A 27552-nucleotide genomic window follows, 5' to 3' on the forward strand; every position below is an offset into this window, starting at 1 on the left:
AGAACTTGGTAGGTTTACAGAAAGGCGAAAATATATTTTCTGGCAAGAATCTCAATTCTATATTACAGCAACAATCCAGAATTAAAAGCAAAAAGTGCTGGAAATACTCAGCAGGTCTGGCAGAATCTGATGAAAGGTCACTGACCTGAAACGTTAACTTTACTTCTCTCTCCACCTATGCTCCCAGACCTGCTGAGTATTTCCAGCACTTTTTGGTATTATTTCAGATTTCCAGCATCTACAGTATTTTGCTTTTATTATAACAATCAAGAATTGTTTGTTTATATAGTGATTGAGATCTCCTATGTTTACAATGAAAGCAAGATGCGATAACTGCAAAAGAGGTAGCAGCAGAAACAAAGCTAGCTATTTCAATTTTCAGGGTTTTCCTTTTCATAGACAATTCGTAGAATCACAAAGCTCGCCAAAGAGACTCCTCTTTTTTGAAGGCACCAATTCCAAGAAAGGTTTAATGGGCACCAATTCCTCATTCAAAAAGACCTCACACATGTTATCAATTTTTATATTCAAGTCTGGAGAGCAACAGTATCTGCAGATTGTTTATTTAAAAAAGATGCAGAACTCAAACCTGATCTGTCCTCAAATGATCTCCACAGATGCTGACTGACCTACTGTGTATTTCCAGCACTTTTTGTTTTTGTTTCAGATTTTCAGCATCCACAGTATTTTGCTTTTATAATCTAATTTCTGGTGCCCTGCCAAGTCACTTGAATATTTCTCCTTACAAAACATTTCAACTTGCAAGCAACAGTACAAGAAGTAGGGCTTTCAGGTATTGTTGGTCAACCAGATACTGAAACAAGTAACCAGATCTCATAAGCTGAAAATTTGGTTAAGCAGCAGATGGCTCAAATTCATCTTCTGAACCATGGCAATTAACAATAAACTTTTTGAAATGAAAAATGTGTTAAATCAGATTGAGAACAAAAAAATGCAATTTTAATAAAGTATCAGCAATTAAACATCTGAAGATTACTCAACAGCAAATAGCTTAACTACCTTCGGGCTTACCTTCTCAAATGCTCTCTGAAAGGCTTTCCTAGCTCCACCCTGCACAAGCTTTAATATGCCCAAAGTACTAATGCTCACACCCCATCCCCAACTAAGTCGCACTTGCCTATCACCCTGGTCATTATCAATTCCCATTTGATTCTTGATCTTCATCTCATCTGTTTTAAAATCCATGACCTTTGTCGCAAACCCCTAAAGGGCCTTGTCTCTTAACACCATCTTCACAATCATCCAGCCCTACGCCTCAGCTGTTCACAATTTTTGTTCATCTGGCTCGGGTCCTCTTTGCGTTCTCCCCCTTCCAGCACAAAAAGCCTTCAGGTGTCACATCCCACACACTGGAATTCTGCCCCTTGATGCATTCCATCTTGCTACACTTCAAAAGACTCTTGAAGGCCCTTGCTTTGGACATACCTTCAGTCATCACTACTAACCACATTCTAACTCTTGCCTGGTATCTATTCCTCTTCCCCACCTGTGAACCTTGGAAACTTTCAACATAACTTTCAAGTCACCAAATAAGGTTAAGTTGTTGCTGCTGCTGTTATTCAGTCAAAGTTCACACTGATGCAATTTGCTACTTACCAGCATGTTAAGATGCACACAGCAGTAAAAATGATAATGGGAATGGGGTAAGATGCACACAACAGCCCGTGGTTATAGAACACCTGTGATATCTTTTCACGCAGCCTTTCAGTAAGGGTCATCGTTGTCACCTTTTGTCACATGACTGCCGTTACACAATGAGATTTAGTCACAGTCTATCAGGGTGCGTGTGGTAGCATCAATAGATCTGTAAGGTAGTACAAGTCAAATATTTGCATTAGTTCTGAATGAAACATGTTGCGTTCTTAAAATCTGGATTATTTTTCAATTAACTCTAAAATGTACTCATCACATATTTATTGTTCATTCATTCAGTTTCATATGTTCAACATGCCACTGAAGTCATCACTACCTTAAGGCATCACAACTTTAACTATTGCTTTGGAAGTGGTTTCAAATTTCTGTGAGACACCTTCTGCAAATGTGGACTTTCCCCTGGGTACATGCGATCCTAACTTTCAAAAGATAGTGCCAGTTATCTTAAGGAAAACAGTGATAAAGGAAAACAGTGCTATCATGGCATAATTTGATTTTAATGGTATACAGCAAAATAAATAACAGTTGTAAATAAATAAAATAAATAAAAGAGCAAGACAGCAACCAAACAAGACAGGAAAGAGAAAAGAAATTTCAACAGTATCTCAGGGTATCCCAAAATGCTTCACTGCCAATGAAGTTTCCTTTGAATGAAGAGTGTTCAGGAAAATTTTCTGCATCAGTATGTTTCTGGTCCAATGAGGAAGAAAGTGCTGCTGGATCTGGTTCTGGGAATGAGGTGGGACAAGTGTCAGTAGGGGAACATTTAGGGGACTGTGATCATAGTATCATAAGGTTTAGGTTAGCTATGGAAAAGGAGCAATCTAGAGTAAAAATAATTAATTGGGAGAGAGCCAACTTCAATGGGGTGAGAGCAGATCTGTCCCAGGTAAATTGGAATCAAAAAGATTGGCTTGCAAAACTGTAAAAGAACAATGAGCTGCCTTCAAAGAGAAGATAGTTCAAAGAACAAAGAACCTTACAGCACAGGAACAGCCTGACTAAACTAAAACCATCTGCACTTCCGGGGTCCGTATCACTCTATTCCCATCCTATTCATGTATTTGTCAAGATGCCTCTTAAACGTCTCTATGGTACCTGCTTCCACCACCTCCCCCGGCAACAAGTTCCAGGCACTCACCACCCTCTGTGTAAAGAACTTGCCTCTCTCACCTTAAATCTATGTCCCCTAGTAACTGACTCTTAGATCCTGGGAAAAAGCTTCTGACTATCCACTCTGTCCATGCCGCTTATACCTTTGTAAACCTCTATCATGTCGCCCCTCCACCTCCGTCGTTCCAGTGAAAACAATCCCAGTTTATCCAACCTCTCCTCATAGCTAATGCCCTCCAGACCAGGTAACATCCTGATAAAACTCTTCTGTACCCTCTCCAAAGCCTCCACGTCCTTCTGGTAGTGTGGCGACCAGAATTGCACGCAATATTCTAAGTGTGGCCTAACTAAAGTTCTGTGCAGCTGCAGCATGACTTGCCAATTCTTATACTCTATGCCCCGACCGATGAAGGCAAGCATGCCGTATGCCTTCTTGTCTACCTTATCCACCTGCGTTGCCACTTTCAATGACCTGTGGACCTGTACGCCCAGATCTCTCTGCCTGTCAATACTCCTAAGGGTTCTGCCACTTACTGTATACTTCCCACCTGCATTAGACCTTCCAAAATGCATTACCTCACATTTATCCTGATTAAACTCCATCTGCCATTTCTCCGCCCAAGTCTCCAACCGATCTATATCCTGCTGTATCCTCTGACAATCCTCATCACTGTCCGCAACTCCACCAACCTTCGTGTCGTCCGCAAACTTACTAATCAGACCAGCTACATTTTCCTCTAAATCATTTATATATACTACAAACAGCAAAGGTCCCAGCACTGATCCCTGCGGAACACCACTAGTCACATCCCTCCATTCAGAAAAGCACCCTTCCACTGCTACCCTCCATGACCAAGCCAGTTCTGTATCCATCTTGCCAGCTCACCTCTGATCCCATGTGACTTCACCTTTTGTATCAGTCTGCCATGAGGGACCTTGTCAAAGGCTTTACTGAAGTCCATATAGATAACATCCACTGCCCTTCCTTCATCAATCATCTCTGTCACTTCCTCAAAAAACTCAATCAAATTAGTGAGACATGACCTCCCCTTCACAAAACCATGCTGCCTCTCGCTAATCAGTCCATTTGTTTCCAAATGAGAGTAAATCCTGTCCCGAAGAATCCTCTCTAATAATTTCCCTACCACTGACCTAAGGCTCACCGGCCTATAATTTCCTGGATTATCCTTGCTACCCTCATTAAACAAAGGAACAACATTGGCTATTCTCCAGTCCTCTGGGACCTCACCTGTAGCCAATGAATATGCAAAGATTTCTGTCAAGGCTCCAGCAATTTCTTCCCTTGCCTCCCTTAGTATTCTGGGGTAGATCCCATCAGGCCCTTATCTACCTTAATGCTTTGCAAGACACCCAACACCTCCTCCTTTTTGATAATGAGATGACTGAGACTATCTACACTCCCTTCCCTAGGCTCATCATCCACCAAGTCCTTCTCCTTGGTGAATACTGATGCAAAGTACTCATTTAGTATAAATGAGTTACATTCCCACAAGGGGGAAAGGTAGAACAAACAAATCTAGAGCTCCCTGGATGATGACAGTGATAGAAAGTAAGATAAAGCAGAAAAAGGGTGCATGTGACAGATGTCAGGTGAATAACACAATTGAAAACCAGGCTGGATATTCGAAGTTCAGAGGGGAAGTGAAAAAAAGAAATGAGAGAAGCAAAGAAAGAGTGAGAGTGGCAGCTAACATAAAAGGGAATCCAAAACACTTCTATAGGCATATAAATAGTAAAAGTGCGACAAAAGGAAGACTAGGGATTTATGCTTGGAGGCAAGGGTGAGATACTAAATGTGCACTTTGCATCTGTCTTTACCAAGGAAGATGATACTGCCGAAGGCATAGTGAAAAAGGAGGTAGTTGAGACACTGGATGGGCTAAAAATTGATTAAGGTGAGATATTGCATAGGCTGGCTGTGCTTAAAGTTGGTAAGTCATCATGGTCAGATGAGATGCATCCAAGGATACTGAGGAAATCAAGGGCGGAAATTGCAGGGGTACTGGCCATAATCTTCCAATCCTCCATAGATACATGGGTAGTGCCAGAGGACTGGAGAATTGTAAACATTACACCCTTGTTCAAACAAAGGATGTAAGCATGAGCCCAGCAATTACAGGCCTGTCAGTTTAACCTCAGTGGTGGGAAAGCTTTTAGAAATGATAATCTGGGACAAAATTAACAGTCACTTGGACAAATGTGGATTAATTAAGGAAAGCCACACAGATCTGTTAGGGCAAATCATGTTTAACTAACTTGCTTGAGTTTTTTGAGGTTGATGTGGTGTATATGGACTTCCAAAAGTCATTTAATAAAGTGCCACATAACAGGCTTATCAGCGAAGTTAAAGCCCATGGAATAAAAGGGACAGTGGCAGCATGGATAGGAAGTTGGCTGAGTGAAAGGAAACAGATAGTGGTCAATGGTTGTTTTACAGAATGGAGGAAGATGTATGTGTTCCACAGGGGCTGGTGTTAGCACCACCACTTTTCTTGATCTATATTAATGACCTAGACTTGGGTGTAGAGGACACAATTCCAAAATTTGCTGATGACACAAAAACTGGAAATATTGTGAACTGTGACGAGGATAATGATAGTCTTCAAGAGGATACAGACAAGCTGATGGAATGGGCAGACAGGTGGTAGATGACATTTAATGTAGAGAAGTGTGAACTGATTCATTTTGGAGGAAGAACAAGGAGACACAAAATAAAACAAATGGTACAATTCTAAAGGGATTGCAGGAGCAGAGGGACCTGGGGGTATATGTGCACAACTCACTGAAGGTGGCAGAGCAGGTTGAGAAAGCAGTTAATAAAGCATACAGGATCTTTGGCTTTATAAATAGGGACATGGAGTACAGAAACAAGGAAGTTATGATAAACCTGTATAAAACCCTAGTTCAGCCTCAACTGGACTACTGTGTCCAATTCTGGGCAACACACTTTAGGATGGATGTGATGCCATTAGAGAGGGTGCAGAAAAGATTCAGGAAAATGGTCCCAGGGATGAGAACTTCAATTACATGGATAGATTGGAGAAGCTGGGGCTGTTTTCCTTGGAGAGGAGACCATTAGGAGGGGATTTGATAGAGGTTCTCAAAATAATGAGGGTTCAGGACAGAGTCGCTGGGGAAAAACCATTCCCATTGGCAGAAGTGCAGAGAACCAGATGGCACTGATTTAAAAAGTGATTGACAAAAGAAGCAATGGCGATGTGAGGAAAAATTTCTTTACGCACTGCATGGTTAGGATCTGCAATGTTCTGCCTGAGAGTGTGTGGTTGCAGATTCAATTGAGGCCTTCAAAAATAATTGGATAATTATCTGAAGAGAAAAAATTTGCAGGGCTACGTGGAAAAGGCAGGGGTGCGAGAATAGCTGAGTTTCTCTTGCAGAAAGCTGGCACGGACATGATGGGCTGAAGAGCCTCCTTCTATTCTGTAATAATTCTATGATTCTATAAATTAAAGACACTGTTGTAATAATGCAGGGAAATGCAGCAGCCAAACAGCTACAAGATTAATGACCAGATGATCTGTTTTAGTGATGGTGGTTGAGGGTTAAATATTGGCCAGGACACTCGAAGAACTCCCCTGCTCTGCTTTGAATAATGCCATGGGATCTTATGATGGCAGACAGTATCTTGGTTCAGCATCTCAAACAAAAAAGACGGTACCTCTGACAGTGCAACACACCCTCTACCATACTAAAATGTCAGGCTAATTATGTATTCATGGTGCTGGAGTGAGGCTTGAACCCACAACAATCTGACTCAAAGGCAAGACTGCTACCACTGAGCAAAGGCTACTGAAAAAGAAATTGATTGATTGAGATATTGTTCATGGTACAGACATCTCACAGACTTGATAATCGCCTACAAGCTACCTTGGCTCCATGATCCCAGGTGTACTCCCAGCACAAAGAGATGGTTTAACAAAATACTATTTTTCATACGAGTTCAGCGACTGGGAGGAAACAGACAAATGCAGCTTTATAAATGAGAATAAATAAAAATGAACAGCAGGTCAGCAAGCACCTGAGAGAGATTGGGTAACATTTCAAAGGGATCTTTCATCAGAATAAAGACTGTAACATTAATTTTATGAAGAATGATAGAATTACAGCACAGGAGGCCATTCAGTCTATCGAGTCTGCAACAGCTCTTTCGAAGAGCAATTCCCCTCTTTCCCCACATCCCTGCAATTTTCTTCCAAGTATTTATCCGATTTCCTTTTGAACACTACTATTGAATCTGTATCCACCACTCTTTCAGGCAGTGTATGCCAAATCCTAACCACTTGTTGTGTAAAAGAGTTTTTTTTCCTCATGTTGCCTGTTTAGTTGCCAATTGCATTAAATCTGGGCCCTCTGGTTATCCACCCTTCAACCACTGAAAGCAGCTTATTCTTCACTTACTCTAGCTTCTTGATTTTCTACACCCATATTAAATCTCCTCTTAGCCTTCCATGTTCTAAGGAGAACATTCCCAGCTTCTCCAGTCTATTCATATAACTATATGCCTTCTCTCCCCCCTTGAACCATTCTAGCAAATCTCTTTTATACCATCTCCAAAGTGTGAAACCCAGAACTAGACACAATGGTACAGCTGGGACTAAACTAGTGTGTCACGCACACCAAAGATGCAATGTTACAACAATCATGGACTAACTCTGAAAAGTTATGAAACACCAACTTTGTCGAAAAAAAATTAACCTTTATTTTTTAAATGAACAATGGTCCAAAATGGCTTAAGTAAAAAGGGGATTGGCCTTTTGCGTATACAAGCTGTTTGACAAAGTCAAAGGTCAAATCTTCAAAACTAAAAGATGTCAATGGAACCCATCCTACACCTATCCTAAAACATTCCAGAATTCTTCTGAAATAAAGGAGGTGTGAAGTAGCCATGTCCTGGGCCATTTTGCGATCACCATGGGGAAGAGATGAAAATGTCTCCTACCAGCAGGTGAGAGGTGACACGGTTTTACCTTAAAAAAAAGCCAGAGAGGGAGAGAGAGACTTACCCAGGATAGAGAAACATCTAACAGCCTATATTTCCAATAAGCCAGAAAGCACATGCCTGGCTGAAAAAAAATCCAGTATCTACATTATACAGTAGAGAGAGCTAGAAGTAACCCACCATCTTCAACAGAATCTACGATCAAAAGAGAAATCTACAATCATCTCAGGCCTGCATCTGTCTAGAACTTGATTCTCAAGAGAATTCAAAAAGTTTAACGTAACCTTTCCCCCCCACTGAAAGCCACCTTCCTTTTCCATTCTCTATCTGTTTCATCTTGTGTGTTTGTATGAGTGTGCGCGCGCGTGTGCAAGAAAACGCGTGAGTGGATGCAGTTGTGACAATTTCCAGATAAGGCGTATTGATCAATGAACAATTGACTGTTGTTTAAAACTTACAAGAAAACCTGCCGCTGTCTGTTTATTTAAACATAAAACACAAAGGGCCTCAACTCTTAATACAGATACACTTGCTGCAGTCAAGTGTGGAGTTGAATAGTGACAACCAGCCACATCACAACATGTGGCTGAACAAGTGCTTTATATAGATTAAGCCTAATTTGCTGGCTTTTGTACTTTATACTTCTATTTGTGAAGCTTAGGATCCTATATGCTTTATTAACTGCTTTGTCAACCTGTCCTGCCATCTTCAAAGATTTATGCATAAACAAACACTATTATTGCACTCCCTTTAATATTGTAAAATTGTTTAGTTTGTCACTCATCATTCTTTCTACCAAAATGCATCATCGCATGTTCTATCTCATCTGCCGTGTGTCCACCTGTTCCACCACCCTGTCTACATCCTGTTGAAGTTTATGAGTATCTTCCTTAATGTTTACCACATTTCCAAATTTCGTGTCATCTATAAATTTTGAAGTTGTACCCTGTACCCGCAAGTCCAAGTCATTAATGTATATTAACAACAGCAGTGGCCACAGAATCATAGAAGGTTTACAGCACAGAAAGAAGCCACTTGGCCCATCGTGTCTGCACCAGCTGCAAAAACGAGCCACCCAGTCTAACCCCACCTTCCAGCATTCACCTTTCAGGCAGAATTCCAGACCCCCAACACCCTCTTGGTGAAAAAAACTTCCCCCCCCCATCTGCCCTCCATCCCCCTACCAATCACTCCAAATCCATGCCCCCTAGTCACTGACCCCTCTACTAAGGTAAACAGGCCCTTCACATCCATTCTATCCAGGCCCCTCACAATTCCATACACTTCCATCAGATCCCCCCAGCCTTCGCCGCTCGAAGGAAAACAACCTCAGCCCACCCAATCTTCCCTCACAGCTGCATTTTCTCCAGTCCCAGCAACATACCCGCAAACCTCCTCTGCACTCTCTCCAGTGCAGCCATATCCCCTTCATAATGAGGTGAAGTGCACACAGTACTCAAGCTGTGGCCTAACCAATGACCAAGAGCTAGAAAGTGGGATTAGAGTGGATTGCTACTGGTCAGCCAATGTGGACAGGATGGGCCAAATGGCTTCCTTCCATGTTGTAAATTTTTATAATTCTAGGAACATAGGAGCAGGAGTAGGCCACCCAGCCCATTGTGCCCGCCCCACCACTCAACACGATCATGGCTGATCATCCACTTCAATGCCTTTTTCCCCCCACAGTATCCCCATATCCCTTTATATCATTGGTATTTAGTAATCTGTCAATCTCTGCTCCAAACATGCCCAATGACTGAGCCTCCAGTGCGGAGTTTGCAAGTTCTCCCTGTGACCGCGTGAGTTTCCTCTGGGTGCTCTGGTTTCCTCCCATAGCCAAAGACTTACAGGTTGATAGGTAAATTGGCCATTGTAAATTGCCCCTCGTGTTGGTAGGTGGTAGGAGAATTGAGGGAAGGTGGGGATAGGGTAGGGAATATGGGATTAAATGCAGGATTAGTATAAATGGGTGGTTGCTGGTCAGCACAGACTCGGTGGGCCGATGGGCCTGTTTCAGTGCTGTATCTCTCTATGACTCTATGACCAGCTTGCTCTCACCCTAACTCACTCTCTCCTGGGCCTCTTGCATACTTCTGATGAAGCTCAACATAAGCTCAAGGAACAACACCTCAATCTTTCAATTAGGCACTTTATAAACTTCCAGACTCAACATTGAGTTCCCCAATTTCAGACCATAATATCTACTTCCATTTTGTGTTCTTTTCCTTTGCTGCTTTCAGTTTTACTTTTTTTTTTAAACTCGTTTTTGTTTCAGATGGCAGCTGTTCATTATTCTGCCATTCACACCTCCTTGAGACACCTCTTTTGTTTTTTTAAAAACTTATCCGTTTTTTTATTCATTCATGGGATGCAGGCGTCGCTGGCTAGGCCGGTATTTATTGCACATCCCGAATTACCCTCAACAAGCTGGTGGTGAGCTGCCTTCTCGGTCTGCTGCAGTCATGTGTGGTAGCTACACCCACAGTACTGTTAGGAAGGGAGTTCCAGGATTTTGACCCAGCGACAGTGAAGGAACGGCGATATAGCTCCAAGTCAGGATGGTGTGCATCTTGGAGGGGAACTTGCAGGTGGTGGTGTTCCCATGCATCTGCTGCCCTGTCCTTCTAGGTGGTAGAGGTCACGGGTTTGGAAGGTGCTGTCAAAGGAGCCTTGGTCCATCTTGTAGATGGTACACACTGCTGCCACTGTGCGTCGGTGGTGGAGGGAGTGAATGTTTGTGGATGGGGTGCCAAACAAGTGGGCTGCTTTGTCCTGGATGGTGTCAAGCTTCATCAGTATTGTTGGAGCTGCACCCATCCAGGCAAGTGGAGAGTATTCCATTACACTCATGACTTGTGCGTTGTAGATGGTGGACAGGCTTTGGGGAGTCAGGAGGTGAGTTACCGGCCACAGGATTCCTAGCCACTGACCTGCTCTTGTAGACACGGTATTGATATGGCTCCAGTTCAGTTTCTGATCAATAGTAACACCCAGAATGTTGATAGTATAGTGAGGGATTCAGGGATTGTAATGCCGCTGAATTTCAAGGGGAGATGGTTAGATTCTCTCTTGTTGGAGATGGTCATTGCCTGGCACTTTGTGTGGCGCGAATGTTACTTGCCACTCCCTCTGGCCCTGCAGCACCAACTGTTTGTTCATTCTTGCACTCCATCACAGAACTTCCTTTCTGTTCTTTTTCCACCCTCCCCACCATCACTTGTGTAAAATCTATTATATTTCTAACTTTTCTCAGTTCTGATGAATGGTTATCAACCTGAAACATGAACTCTCTATTCACAAATGCTACCAGACCTGCTGAGTATTTGCAGCACTTACTGTTTTTATATAAAAGTGAAAAATATTCCTAATCAAGTATGTAATTTTGTTACCAAGTATTCGACATAACTTTCAAAATTTCTATTTAGTCTCATCATCAGTCATACCATCCACTGTAAACCAATTCACTTGTTGCTCTTTTTCCATCATAAAAGGATATACTAGTGCAACTGGAAATCTCTGTCCAAAGAATGATGGAGCTCTCCCCACCGATGCTGCCTGACCTGTTGAGTATTTCCAGCATTTTCTGTTCTTATGTTAGAGGCCCAAGCTCGTGCTCTGGGGGCAGGGTTCAAAGTCATACTCACAGAATCACAATGTCCCAGACACCACCATCACCATTCCTGAGTATGTCCTGTCCCACCAACAGGACAGACCCACCAGAGGTGGCAACACAGTGGTATTCAGTCGGGAGGGAGATGTCCTGGGAGTCCTCAACATTGATTCATGGCATCAGGTCAAACATGGGCACAGAAAACTCCTGATTACCACCTACCATCTCCCATCCCCACCCCCACCAACCAACACCACCCCCGCGCCCCGCCCCCCAGCCTCCACCACAACTCAGCTGATGAATCAGTACTCCTCCATGTTGAACACCACTTAAAAGAAGCACTGAGGGTAGCAAGGGCACAGAATGTACTGTGGATGTGGGACTTCACTGTCCATCACCAAGAATGGCTCGGTAGCATCACTACTAACAGGGCTGGCCGGGTCCTACAAACATACGAATTAGGAGCAGGAGTAGGCCTCTCAGCCCCTCGAGCCTGCTCTGCCATTCAGTAAGTTCACGGCTGAACTGATTACTCCACATTTCCACCTACCCCCGATAACCTTTCACCCCATTGCTTATCAAGAATCTATCTACCTCGGCCTTACAAATATTCAAAGGCTCTGCTTCCACTGCCCTTTGAGGAAGAGAGTTCCAAAGACTCACGACCCTCAGAGAAAAAAATTTCTCTTCATTTCTGTCTTAAATGGGCGACCCCTTATTTTTAAACAGTGACCCCTAGTTCTAGATTCGCCCACAAGGGGAAACATTCCTTTCCACATTCACCCTGTCAAGACCCCTCAGGATCTAATACATTTCAATTAAGTCGCCTCTTACTCTTCGAAATTCCAGCAGATACAAGCCTAGCCTGTCCAATCTTTCCTCATAAGACAGTCTGCCCATTCCAGGTACGAGTCCAGTGAACCTTCTCTGTACTGCCTCCAATGCACTTACATCCTTCCTTAAATAAGGAACTGTACACAGTACTCCAGGTGTGGTCTCACCAATGCCCTGTATACTGATGCATAACCTCCCTACTTTTGTATTCAATTCTGCTCGTGATAAACGATAACATTCTATTCGCTTTCCTAATTAAGTGATGTACCTGCATACTAACAGGAATTTGGAAAATTAAAACTAACGCATCAACTATTTCACTAGCACTTTTTCAACACTCTAGGATGAAGTCCATCAGGACCCAGGGACTTGTCAGCCTGCAGCTGCAACAATTTGTTCCCTGGTGTCCTAAAGGACATAACTGTTAGACTGGGCCTGCGGCAGGTGGTGAGGGATCCAAAGGGAAAAACTAACTTGACCTCGCCAATCTACCTGTCGCAGATGTATCTGTCCATGACAGAATTTGCAGGAGTGACCACCACACAGTCCTTTTGGAGATGAAGTCCTGTCTTCAATTGAGGATACCCACCATTGTGTTATGTGGCTAAATGGGATTGATTTTGAACAGATATAGCAACTCAAAAATGGGCATCCATGATGCGCTGTGGGCCATCAGCATCAGCTGAATTGTATCCAACCACAACCTGTAACCTCATGGCCTGGCGTATCCCCTTTTACCATCAAGCTAGGGGAAATCAACCCTGGTTCAATGCAGAGTGCAGGAGGCGCTGCCAGGAACAGCACTAGGCATACCTAAAAATGAGGTGTCAACCTGGTGAGGCTACAGCACAGGACTACATACATGCCAAACAGCGGAAGCAGCATGCGATGGTAATACTGTCATGGACAGATGCGTCCGCAAAAGGAAGATGAGTGAGGAACAAGGTCAAGTAGGCTTTTCCCTCATGTTGCTTCTTTCACAACCAGCCACAAGCCCAGTCTGGCAGATATGCTCCTCGGGACTTGGCCAGCTAGGACAGCAATGGTGCTAGGTGACGGGCATTAACGTCCCCAACCCAGAGCACATTCTGCGCCATTCCAACTGTTCAACATGGAGCAGCACAGATTCAGGAGCTGAGAAAGGGCAACAAGTGGTAACCAGCAGGAGGTTTCCTTGCTCGAGTTAATGTTGAGGACTCACAATGCCACTCCCTCCCGACTGTATACCACTGTGCTGCCATCTCCGGATGATCGAGGAACCTGAGACATTAGCTGTAATGTATGATTCGCCACCTGCCAAGAATGAAACACATATATTTCACCACATGGACATTAAATTTTAAAATTGTTGCTGGGAAGAAAAGAAGGTCTATTACAAGGGGTTGCCAAGCCGCTGGCTGGAAAGACTTCTTTTTCATACTAGCAGACAATGTTGGAATGAAGGAACCAGTTCCTGCCTCAATACACAGAAGAGACCTGGTCAAACCAGTCGGGCACGTGACCACCTGCTGGCCAACTAGGGGAGTTTTAAATTGGAGAAACAGAATTTGAACTCGGAAAGCTGTTTGCTCCTGGACTGGAAAAGACCTCTCTCCTGTCTGCTCTCACCAGCTTTGGAATCCATGGAAGACATCTGAACCTTGAGAGAGAAAAGTCTTCTAACACGAACAAGGTTTAAGAAGAATACTGGGGCCCACCGAAAAGCAAGATCTACCTACAAACAAGGACTACAGCAGGCTCGAAGCACAGTAACAAAAACCCCTCTTTAGAGATTGCCTCAAACAAAGAACAAAGAACAGTGCAGCACAGGAACAGGCCATTCGGCCCTCCAAGCCTGCGCCGATCAGGATGCCTGTCTAAACTAAAACCTTCTGCACTTACGGGGTCCGTATCCCTCTATTACCACCCTATTCATGCATTTGTCAAGATGCCTCTTAAACATTGCTATCGTACCTGCTTCCACCACCTCCCCCGGCAGCAAGTTCCAGGCACTCACCACCCTCTGTGTAAAAAACTTGCCTCGCACATCCCCTCTAAACTTTGCCCCTCGCACCTTAAACCTATGTCCCCTAGTAACTGACTCTTCCACCCTGGGAAAAAGCTTCTGACTATCCATTCTGTCCATGCCACTCATAACTTTGTAAACCTCTATCATGTCGCCCCTCCACCTCCGTCATTCCAGTGAAAACAATCAGAGTTTATCCAACCTCTCCTCATAGCGAATACCCTCCAGACCAGGCAACATCCAGGTAAACCTGTTCTGTACCCTCTCCAAAGCCTCCACATCCTTCTGGTAGTTTGGCGACCAGAATTGCACGCAATATTCTAAGTGTGGCCTAACTGAAGTTCTGTACAGCTGCAGCATGACTTGCCAATTTTTATACTCTATGCCCCGACCAATGAAGGCAAACATGCCGTATGCCTGCTTGACTACCTTATCCACCTGCGTTGCCACTTTCAGTGACCTGTGGACCTGTACGCCCAGATCTCTCTGCCTGTCAATACTCCTAAGGGTTCTGCCATTTACTGTATACTTCCCGCCTGTATTAGACCTTCCAAAATGCATTACCTCACATTTGTTCGGATTAAACTCCATCTGCCATTTCTCCACCCAAGTCTCCAAACCTCTCCACTATTTTTCTTCTGCTCTTTTCTGTCTCTATTTGCATGTGCGTATCGTGTACACATGCTAGCATGGGCCGCCACGTGTATCCGTAGGCATTAACCGACTTAGAGTTTAAGTTTAAGTTTTAATAAATTTCATTTTTCTTCTTTAAACCTCAGAAAGCCTGTTTGTGCTAATTTCTTTGCCTTATAATTGGAAAGCAGTGAGCAAGGATTCACCAAGGGGGAGCTCAAAATATAGCGTGTTTAAGCAAAACCCTGTTACATAAGACCAGGTGAAGGCTAAAAGGGACCCCTAGACACCTTTCTCACCTGGTCTTAACAATGACTATGTCAGGTTGCTGCTTGACTAGTCTGTGGGGGGCTCTCCAAATTTTAGCACCAGTCACCAGATGTTGGTGAGGAGGACTTTGTAGGGTCAACTGGACAGGGTGTGTATGTGTCATTTCTGGTGCCAAGTGATTGGTCAGATTTTATGTTTATTCAACTTTTCTGTAGTGGCTTGCTAGGACATTTCAGAGGGTAGTTAAGAGTGAACCACATTGTTGAGAGTCTGGAGTCATATTTAAGTCATAATCACCGGACAACTCCCAGTACCAGGCGTAACTGAGTATAGAAATAAGAAGATCGTGCAGATGAAGGCGTAGCTGGAAAGATGGTGCAGGAAGGAGGGCTTTAGATTCCTGGGACGAGACCAGGTCTGGAGAAGGTGGGACTTCTCCAGGCCAGGTGAGACAAATTTCCTTGCAGGGCAATATGCTAGTGCTATTGGGGAAGGTTAAACTAACCTGGCAGGGATGTGGGAACTAGGAAGAAATATCATTTTTATGATGGGCGTCACTGGCTAGGCTAGCATTTATTGCCCATCCCTAATTGCCTAATAAAGACATGCAAGAGTCAACCACATTGCTGTGGGCCTGGAGTCGCATGTAGGCCAGACCAAGTAAGGACAGCAGATTTCCTTCCCTAAAGGACATCAGTGAACCAGATGGGTTTTTACAAATATCGACAATGGTTTCATGCTCACCATTAGAACAGCTTTTAATTCCAGATATTTGAATTGGATTCAAATTTCACCAACTACCGTGGTAGGATCCCATGCCCCCAGCAGATTAGCCTCGGCATCTGGATTACTGGTCCAGTGACATTACCACTAAGCCACTGCCTCCCCAGAGGAATACCAAGGTGCACAGAATACTGGGAAAGATAGATATCACTAGAGTAGGGGATAGCAAGTTATTAGGTAGGGTTAGAGTAACGGAGAAAGTAATAAAGCCCAAATCAGAGTGAAAGCACATGTATGTGAATGCAAGGAGTGTGGTTAATAAGATTGGTGAGTTACAGGCGCAGACTGACATACGGAAATATGTTGTTGTGGCTATAACAGAAACTGGCTCAAAGAAGGGCAGCACTGGGTATTAAATATTTCTGAACACACGATGTTCAGGAAAGATAGAAAAGGGGGAGGAGTGGCGGTATTTATTAAGGAGAACATTGCGGTGTTGGAGAGAGAAGATATATCTGAAGAGTCAAGGGCAGAATCGAGAGCTAAGGAACAAAAAAGGTATAGGTACATTGCTCAGTGTAGTCTACAGGCCACCAACTAGTGGAAAGAATGAAGAGGAACCAATTTGCAGAGAAATTACAGAGAGATGCAAGAATTATAGTTATAATGGGGGACTTTAATTATCCAAATATAGACTGGGATAGTTACAGTGTAAAGGGCAGAGAGGGGCAAGACTTCCTCAAGTGTATTCAGGATTTTTGTTTTTTTTTTTAAAAACAGCGTCCTAGGCCCAACCATCCACAGGTGCTTCATCAATGACCTTCCCTCCAGATGTGGGGATGTTCACTGACGATTGCACAATATTCAGCACCATTCACGACTCCTCAGATACTGAAGCGGTCCGTGTAGAAATGCAGCAAAACCTGGACAATATCCAGGCTTGGGCTGATAAGTGGCAAGTAACATTCGTGCCACACCAGTTCCAGCCAATGACTATATCAAACATGAGAGAATCTAACCATCTCCCCCTAGACATGCAATGACATTACGATCGCTGAATCCCCCACTAACATCCTGGGGGTACCACTAACTAGCAACTGCATAAATACCATGGCTACAAGAGCAGGTCAGAGGCCAGGAATCCTATGACGAGTAACTCACCTCTTGACTCCCCAAAGCCTGTCCATGATCCACCAAGGCACAAGTCAGGAATGTAATGGAATACTGTCCACTTGCCTGGATGGGTGAGGCTCCAACACTCAAGAAGCTTGACACCATCCAGGACAAAGCAGCCCGCTTGATCGGCACTTCATCCACAAACATTAACTCCCTCCACCACTGACGTTCTGCGGCAAGTGTGTACCATCTACAAGATGCACTGCAGCAATGCACCAAGGCTCCTTAGACAGCACTTTCAAAATCCGTGACCTCTACCACCTAGAAGGACAAGGGCAGCAGATGCAGGGGAACACCACCACCTGCAAGTTCCCCTGAGGTTCAGAGGGGAAGTGAAAAATCAGATAAGAGAAGCAAAGGAGAGAGTATATAACGAGACTGTCAGCTAACATAAAAGGCAATGCCAAAGTCTTCTATGGGCAATTAAATACTAAAAAGGATGGGAAAAGGATGAGTAGGGCCGATTGGGGATCAAATAGAGGATTTACACATGGAGGCAGGGGGAATAACGGAGGTATTAAATGAACACTTTGCATCAGTCTTTACCAAGGAAGATGATGCTACCCAGGCCACAGTAAAACAGGTTAATAATACACTAGAATAATTAAAATGGATGAGGAGGTATTAGATAAGCTCTCTGTACTTCAAGTTGATAAAGCACTAGTGCTGGATCAGATGCATCCAAGGATACTGAGGGAAGTAACAGTGGAAATTACAAGACTAAATACCTGGAATGGGCGGGTTGTCTTATGAAGAAATGTTGGACAAGTTAGGCTTCTATCTGCTAGAGTTTAGAAGAGTAAGTGGCAACATGATTGAAACATAGGGCAGCATAGTGGCGCAGTGGTTAGCACCGCAGCCTCACAGCTCCAGCGACCTGGGTTCAGTTCTGGGTACTGCCTGTGCGGAGTTTGCAAGTGCTCCCTGTGACCGCGTGGGTTTTCGCCGGGTGCTACAGCACTGAAACAGGCCCTGCGGCTTTCCTCCCACAGCCAAAGACTTGCAGGTTGATAGGTAAATTGTCCATTGTAAATTGCCCCTAGTATAGGTAGATGGTAGGAGAATGGTTGGGATGTGGTTGGGAATATGGGATTAATGTAGGATTAGTATAAATGGGTGGTTGTTGGTTGGCACAGACTCGGTGGGCCGCAGGGCCTGTTTCAGTGCTGTAGCTCTAAATAAAATAAAATAAAGATTCGGAGGGGTCTTGACAGGGTGAATGCGGAAAGGATGTTTCCTCTTGTTGGAAAATCTAGAACTCGGGGTCACTGTTTTAAAAAAAGGGTTGCCCATTTAAGACAGAGATGAGGAGAAATCTTTTCTCTCAGAGGGTCTTGAGTCTTTGGAATTCTCTTCCTCAAAAGGCAGTGGAAGCAGAGTCTGAATATTTTTAAGACAGAGGTAGATAGATTCTTGATAAGCAAGGGGGTAAAAGGTTATTGGGGGTAGGCGGGAATGTGGAGTTGAGGTTACAATCAGATCAGCCGTGATCTTGTTGAATGGCGGAGCAAGCTCGAGGGGCCAAGTAGCCTACTCCTGCTCCTAATTCGTATGGTTGGAGTCACTGGCCATAATTTTCCAGTCCTCCTTTGACTCAGGCACGATGGCATAGGACTGGAGAATTGCAAATATTTACATCCTTTGTTGAACAAAGGATGTAAAGATAAGCCGAGCAACTACAGACCAGTCAGTTTAACTTTGGCGGTGGGGAAGCTGCTAGAAGCAATAACTCGGGACCAAATTAATAGTCACATGGACAAATGCGCGTTAGTTAAGGAAAGCCAGCACGCATTCGGTAAGGGAAAATTATGTTTAACTAACTTGCTGGAGTTTTTTGAGGAGGTAACAGAGAGGGTTGATGAGGGCAATGCTGTTGTTGTGGTGTATATGGACTTCCAAAAGGCATTGATAAAGTGCAGCACAACAGACTTGTGAGCAAGGTTATAGCTCATGGAATAAAAGGAACAGTAGTAACATGAATACGAAATTGGCTGAGTGACAGTATTGGGATCCTTGCTCTGCCTGATATACATTAATGGCCTCGACTTTAGCGTACAGGGCACAACTTCAAAATCTGCAGAGGATACCAAACTTGGAACAGTTGGGAACTGTGAGGAGCCTAGTGCAGAACTTCATAAGGACATAGACAAGTTAGTGGAATGGACAGAGAGGTGCCAGCTGAAGTTAAATGCGGAGAAATGTGAGGTGATTCATTTTGGTAGGAAGAACATGGAGACACAATATAACATAAAAAGGTACAACTCTAAAGGGGTGCAAGAGCAGAGGGACCTGAGGGCATATGTGCATAAAGTCATGGAAGGTGGCAGGATTGGTTGAGAGCGCCGTTAATAAAGTACACAGTATCCTGAGCTGTATTAATAGGGGCATAGAGTACAAGAGCAAGGAAGTTATGTTGAACTTGTATAAGACACTAGTTTGGCCTCAGCTGGAGTATTGCATCCAGTTCTGGGCACCGCACTTTAGGAAAGATGTGAGGGGGTTGGAGAGACTACAGAAAAGATCCACGAGAATGATTCCAGGGATGAGGAACTTCAGTTACGAAGACAGGCTGGAGAAGTAGGGACTGTTTTTCTTGAAGAGAAGGCTAAGAGATTTGATAGAGGTATTCAAAATCATGAGGAGTCTGGACAGAGTGGATAGGGAAAAACTGTTCCCACTTGTGAAAGGATCAAGAAAAAGAGGGCACAGATTTAAAGTGATTGGCAAAAGAAGCATAAGCGACATGAAGAAAAACTTTTTCACACAGCGAGCAGCTAGGATCTGGAGTGCACTGCCTGAGAGTGTGGTGGAGGCAGGTTCAATCGAGGCCTTCAAAAGGGAATTAGAATGTTATCTGAAAAGGAAGAATGTGCAGGGTTACGGGGAAAAGGCAGGGGAATGGCATTAGGTGAATTGCTCACTTGATGAGCCAGTGCAGACATGATGAACCGAATCACCTCCTGCTGTGCTACAAAAATTCTGTGATTCAGGAAGGGTAGACTTGGCAAGGACAGCAGATTTCCTCCTCTGAAGGGCATTAGTGAATCACAATCCAGTAGTTGCATGATTACTCAGACTAGCATTTTTTCCAAATTTATTAATTAATTGAATTTAAATTCTCCGAGCTGCTGTGGTGGGAGTTGAAGCCATGTCCAGGCCTCTGGATTACCAGCCCAGTAATATTACCACAATGCCATCGCACCTAGCTCCCCCACCCCCCAGTCCCCGTGGAACTCGCGACCATGAGTAGTTGAGTTGAACAGCATGGTGGCATTTAAAGGAAAGCAGGGGTAAGCACATGAAGGAGAAAAGGAATAGAAGGTTATGTTCATAGGGCTAAATAAGAAAGTGTGGGAAGTGGCTCAAGTACAGCATGGATCTGTTGGGCCAAATGGCCTGTTTCTATGCTGTAAATACTTTGTCAAATTCTATTCCAGCTATAAAGAACTGGAACAAGTTAAAGACACTGTAAAGGGAAGGGAAGAGAAGGGAAATGAATTAGATGTGCCTGGAATTAACAGACTAAACCAATGACGAGAGCTAATTTTAAGAGTATTTTTTTCATCTTGTTATTTCTACAGCATTTACCATGATACAAAAAACAGATATTGCAACAATTAAGCACATGAGGGAGAAAGGAATAGAAGGATATGTTCATGGGGCTAAATAAAGTAGTGTGGGAGGTGGCCTGGCTTACTGCCCAGCTGACCTCTTAACGCTAATAAGAAAAAACTGAACCAGAACCAGACTGTCATAAGAGTTTAGCCTGGTTTTCACTAGATAGATCAAATAATTAAAAACAAGACTGGTAAAGCTTTCAGCTCCACTTCAAATCAGACATGAGAATTAACTACCGTATATCTGAAGATCACAAGTCTGTTTTAACAACTTGCACCATAAAGCACAGATTTTGTTTTTGACATGCTGGATGATTGGTAAGATCTGATTGTTCCTCAATTTTGCTTTTACAAATCAGAATCAGTTGAGTGAACCTTCTCTGAACTACTTCCAATGCAATTATATCCTTTCTTAAGTAAGGAGACCAAAACTGTACACAATACTCTAGATGCAGTCTCACCAATGCCCTATCCAACTGTAGCAAAACACCTCTACTTTTATATTCCATTCCCCTTGCAATAAACACTGCATTTGCCTTCTTAATCACTTGCTGTACCAGCATACTCATTTTTGTATTTTGTATACGAGAACACCCAGATCCCTCTGCATCTCAGAGTTCTGCAATCTCTCTCCATTTAAATCTGTTATTTTTCTATTTTTCCAACCAAAGTGGACAAGTTCACACTTTCCCACATGATACTCTGTCAAATCTTTGCCCACTCAATTAACCTATCCATATCCCTTAAGTCCTCTTCATAACTTAGTCTCCTACCTATCATTGTGTCATCAGCAAATTTAGCAACCATACCTTCTGTCCCTTCATCCAAGTCATTGATTATAGATTGTAAATAATTGAGGTTCCAGCACTGATCCCTGTTTGCACTCTATTAGTTATGCCTACTCTGTTTCCTGTTAGCTAACCAATCCTCTATCCATGCCAATATGTTACCCCCCTACACCACTTGGCTCTTATTTTGTTTAGTAACCTTTGATGTGGCACCTTGTCAAATGCCTTCTGGAAACCAAGTACACCACATCCACATGTTCCCCTTTATCCACGTTGCTTGTTATTGCCTCAAAGAACTCTAATAAATTAGTCAAACATGATTTTCCTTTCATAAAACCATGTTAACTCTGCCTGATTGCACTGAGATTTTCTAAAGGACCTACTATAACCTCCTTAATAATAGATTCCAGCATTTTCCCTATGACAAATGTTAAGCTAACTGGCCTGTAGTTTCCTGCTTTCTGTCTTGCTCTTTTTTTGAGTAGCAGAGTTACATTCGCTATTTTCCAATCTGATGGGACCTTTCCAGAATCGAAGGAATTTTGGAAAATTAAAACCAATGCACCCACTATCTCAACAGCCACGTCTTTTAAGACCCTAGGCTGAAGTCCATCAGGAGCTGGGGACTAGTCAGCTTTTAGTTCTAAATTTTCTCAACACCCTTTCCCTGGTGATGGTAATTGTTTTAAGTTCCTCCCTCCCTTACAACTCTTGATTCACAGTTATTTATGGGATATTATTTGCATCCTTTACAGTGAAGAGAGGTGCAAAAAATTTGTTCAATTCCTCTGCCGTTTTCCATTATTTGCTCCACAGACTCACTCGAGAGGACCAACACTCACTTTAGTTACGGTTTTCCTTTTTAAATACCTATATAAACTCTTACTTTCCATTTTTAAAATTTCTAGCTAGCTTTCTCTCGTATTCTAACTTCTCTCTCATTACTCTTTCAATTATTCGTTGCTGTTTTTTTATATTCTGTCCAATCTTCTGATCTGCCACGACTCTTCGCTGATTGGAAGAAAAGGCGTACAATTTGATACTATCTTTAACTTCCTTAGTTAGCCACAGATGTTGCGCCCTTCCCCTAGAGTCTTCCTTTCTCACTGGAATGAATCTTTGTTAAGTGTTATGAAATATCTCCTTAAATGTCTGCCACTGCACTCTTCTTGACCTATCCCTGAAACTAATTTCCCAGTTTACTTTAGCCAGTTCTGTCTTCAAAACCTCATAATTACCATTATTTAAGTTCAAAACACGAGTCTCAGATCCACTCTTCTCACCCTCAAGCTGATTGTGAAATTCAATCATGTTGTGATCACTGCCACCCAGGCGCGCCTTTACTATGAGGTCGTTAATAAATCCTGTCTTGTTACACATTACCAGATCTGGCGTGGCCTGCTCTCTGGTTGGCTCTAGAACATGCTGCTCTTAAAAAAAAACTGTCCTGAAAACAGTCCATGAATTCATCCTCCTGGCTACCTTTGCCAAACTGATTCGTCCAATCTATCTGCAGATTACAATCACCCATGATTATCGCGGTACCTTTCTCACAAGCCCCCATTATTTCTTCCTGTACACCCAGTCCTACTGTTAGAGGGCCTATAAACTACTCCCACAAGTGACTTCCTACCTTTACTATTTCTTAGTTCTTTTCCTTCTGAAACTCCCTTCCTTCCTTTTCCCTTTTGAAATTGCAGCTCTTGCCTTCCAACTGTAACTGGATTCCAGCTAAACTTATTTTTTCAGACTCTGATTATAGGCTTTCTTCTTCTAGTTCAGGGATAAGTTTAAAATGGTTGGCTCGACTTTTCACCAGTTCAGGTTTCTTTACTTTTCATCTAAAAATGATTCTCACCTCTGTTGCTAAGCTTTTTAAATCCTCAACACCTAATTTGTTTAACTTATCATGGGATATTTCTCCCTGCTCTACAAACTCCTTAGTATTAAATGTTTCTAGCACCACAGATAAAAACAGAAGAATACAAGAAAACCTGTTTGTTTATTTTCCACAATTTCAGAGTTCAACTTTCCTTCCGTTTTCCAGGCGGCTCAGATCCTGGCTTCAAGTCCCCATTTTGTTACGGCCACGTGGTGTGACATTGGTGCTTCCCACTGTTCAACTCCCCATCTGACTGTAGCAAGTGTATCTGTACCGTCATGCAGGCCCCCACCTGCCAAGAATGAGGCACATTAATTTCGCCACATGAACATAGTTTAAAAACCAGTTACTGGAGTCAAGAAAGAACTTTTTTTTTTAAAAAAACACCAGACCCTTGACTGGAATGGCATTTACATTGTAACAGACAGTACTTGGAAAGGACAAAGGGGCCACTCCCTGCTCCAATTTAATCCACAATGGACTTTTGATTACCAGGCGTTGAAGGTGGAGAAGCAAGCGTTCCAGGTTGACTGCTAAGATGCTCCCAATACACAGAAGGTCATGTGACCACCTGTCAGCCAACTAGGGGAGTTTTAAATTGGAGAAACAGTGTTTGAAGGCAGAAAGCTCTTTGCTCCTGGACTGAGCACATGACTCTCCTGTCCGCTCTCATCTCCTTCTGACGGAACTGGAGACACATGAACCCAAAGAGAGAAAAGCCTCCTACCGTGAACAAGGTTTAAGAATAATGCTGGCCCCAATGAAAAGATCTACCTACAAGCAAGGACTCTACAGCAAGCTCGAAGCACAGTAACAAAAACCCCTCTCCAGAGATTGCCTCAAACCTCTGTACTTTATTTTTCTTCTGCTCTTCTGTCTCTTTTTGCATGTGCGTATCGTATATGCATGCTAGTGTGGGACACCTCGTGTATCTGTTGGCGTTAACTGAATTAATGTTTAAGTTTTAATAAATTTCACTTTTCTTCTTTAAACCTAAGAAAACCTGTTTGTGCTCATTTCTTTGCCATATAATTGGAAAGCGGTGAATAAGGAGTCACCAAAGGGGAGCTCAAAACACTGTGTTTGAAATTAAATCCTGTTACAGTAAGACCAGGTGAAGGCTAAAAGAGACCCCTAGACACCTTTCTTAGTATTAAGAGTTTAGCCCCTTTGGGTTTTATTTTTCAAATAAACAAATTTTTAAATAAATAAAAAAAAAATAAACAGGCAGCAACAAGTTTTCTTGTAGGGTTTTGAAAACAGAAATTCAATTGTTATTCATCAATACGCCTTATCCTAAAATGGTCACAACCATATTCACTCATACATTCGCTCATGCGCGCACACATACACACAAGAAATGGATATAGAAGGGAAAGAGGTAGGTGAGCTTTAGCAGGGGAAAAAAGGTTACGATAAACCTCTTTCTATGACAGGTGTGAGATGGGTTACATTGTCACCTTTTGGCTTTGAAGATTTTATTGTTGGCAGACTATTTGAATGTACAAAAGGTTAATCCCCTTCTCTTCAATGACCATTATGGACCATTGTTCACTTTTTAAAAATAAAGATTCATTTTTTAAAGACAAAATCTGTTTTCTCATAAGTGTTCAGAATTACTTCCTGAAATTTGCATCATCGCACCTCCGAAGTGCGCGACAGGGATAAAATCTCCCAGCAATTCTCCCTCTAGCATCCGGCTAGGCAAGTCCTCTCGTTCTATTCCAACACCTCCCGAATTTGGACTTTCCAGCCAAAGAACAGGCCTGCCTTAAAACACAAACACCCCTAGTTCCTGATGGCCTCTCTGCTCCTGAGACCAGCTGCTTTCAAAGCCAACAGCTTTCCAAAACCCAAGTGCTTTCGCTGTAACCAACAGCTTTCCAAAAGTCAACTGTGTCAGCAGGCACCCAAAATAAACCCGACCCAAAAGGCATCTCCCTAGCAACATCTATCTCCATTGCAGTGTGGTACATATGGGATGTCCCAGATAGCAATTCAAGCTAATTACCCCAACTCTTATAACATCCCTGATTCCTGATACCCACATGAATAATTGATACTGCTAACAATGACAGCATAATCTCTTCTAGACTTTCTGGTTCGAAGTGCCAACTAAATGAGCCCAACTGCTGTTTCCGGCTCTCACCTCTCTAACTCTGTCTCTGTATGCACTCATGGAGACATCCTTGGACTAAATTTTGGGTGGTCGCAACCTTTTGAAATTCATACAGCTACTCATTTAATTCCTCAAAACTAAAAGTCTGTTTTTTTTTTGTGATATGCTAACCTGTGGTGCAACTTTTAGTGATTGGTGTATTTGTGCTCCAAGATCCCTTTGTTCTTCGACCCCACCTAGACTCGCACCTTCCAAGTAATAAGTGATCTCCTTATTCTTCCATACAAAATGTATTGCCTCAGATTTATGTGTTGAACTTCATTTGCCAATTATTTGCCCATTCTGCAGGCCTATTAACGTCCTCCTGTAATTTGTTGCAGTCTTCCTCAGTATTGAATATCACACCCAAATTGGTGTCATCCACAAAATTAGAAATTGTGTTTTTGATTCCAAAGTTCAAATAGTTAATGTAAATTGTGAAAACATGTGGTCCCAGCACTGATCCTTGTGGAACACCAATTCCCATCTTCTGCCACTCAGAATAACTACCCTTTTCTCCCATTCCCTGCTTTCTGTCTTGATGTATATTGATGACTTAGAATTGGGTGGACAGGGCACAATTTCAAAATTTGCAAATGACACAAAACTTGGAAGTATGATCAACTGTGCAGAATGTGATGGACTTTAAGAGGACATAGGCAGACTGGTGGAACGGGCAGACACATGGCAGCTGAAATTTAATGCGGAGAAGTACCAAGTGATAGATTTTGCTAGGAGGAATGAGTAGAGGCAATATAAATTGAATGATACAATTCTGAAGGGGCGCAGGATCAAAGGGATCTGGGGATATATGTGCACAAATCATGGAAGGTGGCAGGGCAGGTTGAGTAAGAGATTAAAAAGGCATATGGGATCCTGGGCTTTATAAATAGGGACAGAGAATAAAGGCAAGGAAGTTATGATGCACCTTTATGAAACAATGGTTCAGCGTCACCTGGAGTAGTATGTCCAATTCTGGGCACTGCACTGTAGGAAAGACGTGAAGGCATTAGAGAGGGTGCAGAAAAGATTTGAGAATGGTTCTAGGGATTAGAAACTTAAATAAACTGGATTGATTGGAGAAGGTGGGGTTGTTATTCTTAGAAAAGTAAGGTTGAGGGAAAATGTGATTGAGGTTTTCAAAATCATGAGCGTTCTAGACAGAGCGGACAGAGAGAAACTGTTCCCATTAGCGGAAGGATCCCACAGTCAGAGGACACAGATTTAAGGCGATTAGCAAAAGAACCAAAGAGGACATGAGGAACGTTTTTACACAGCAAGTGGTTAGGATCTGGCATACAGCCTGAGAGGGTGGTGAAATAAAATTCAATTGTGGCTTTCAAAAGGAAATTGGATAAGCACCTTAAAAGAAAAAAAGTGCAGGGCTATGGGGAAAGGGTGGGGCAGTGGGACTAGCTAAATTGCTCTTGCAGAGCGTGGGCGGGCACAACTAGACAGGCCAAATGGCCTCCTTCTGAGCTGTTATTCTATGAGAGCATTGCAATAGTCAAGTATAGAGGTAACAAAGACATGTATTAGGGTTTCAGCACTCGATGAGCTAAGGCAGGGGTGAAGTTGTGCAATGGCACTAGCTAGCAACAGGCGGTTTTTGCGATGGTGGGAGCTTATCTCGGTGTCAAGTATGATACCAAGATTATGAACAGTGTGGTTCAGCCTGAGACAGTTGCCAGGAAGAGGAATGGAGTCCATGGGCACAGCTTGTGACAGGGTTCAAAGACAGTGGCTATGATCTTCCCAATATTTAGATCATGAAAATTTGTGCTCATCCATTATTGATGTCGGGCAAGCAGCGTGGCAAAATTAGACACAGCGGAATGGTCGAGAGACACGCTGATGTGAGCTGGGTGTCGTCAGCATACGTGTGGAAATTGACATTGCGTCTTCAGATGAGGCCACCATTTACATGTAAATGACAAATAGGAGGGCCAAGAATAGATCCTTATTGGGGGGTGGTCGATGGACTGCAAGTGTAACTGTGCAAGAAGAGAAGCCGTTGCAACTGATTTTCTGGCTACAACTGGATAGATAAGAATGGAACCAGGCTGGATGACAGAAGAGAGGTGTTGA

The 27552-nt window shown here is 43.1% G+C and overlaps 1 protein-coding gene across 3 annotated transcripts in view; it reads right to left on the reverse strand.

The window, feature by feature from the left end:
- Positions 1–27552, reverse strand: part of scap (SREBF chaperone) — a 306453-nt gene that overhangs the window by 251795 nt on the left and 27106 nt on the right. Inside the window, exons 2-3 of one of the 3 annotated variants that reach the window (XM_068031446.1) lie at positions 23419–23598; positions 1618–1825 (exon numbers count right to left, since the gene is read on the reverse strand). In XM_068031446.1, coding sequence (XP_067887547.1) covers positions 1618–1739 — 122 coding nt within the window. In that variant the 5' untranslated portion in view covers positions 1740–1825; positions 23419–23598. Of the gene's footprint in view, positions 1–1617; positions 1826–13413; positions 13487–23418; positions 23599–27552 lie in introns of those variants that run through there. The other 2 variants (XM_068031447.1, XM_068031444.1) reach the window with 2 other exon arrangements.

The sequence above is a fragment of the Heterodontus francisci genome, chromosome 5, assembly GCF_036365525.1.
Source record: "Heterodontus francisci isolate sHetFra1 chromosome 5, sHetFra1.hap1, whole genome shotgun sequence".
NCBI lineage: Eukaryota > Metazoa > Chordata > Chondrichthyes > Heterodontiformes > Heterodontidae > Heterodontus > Heterodontus francisci.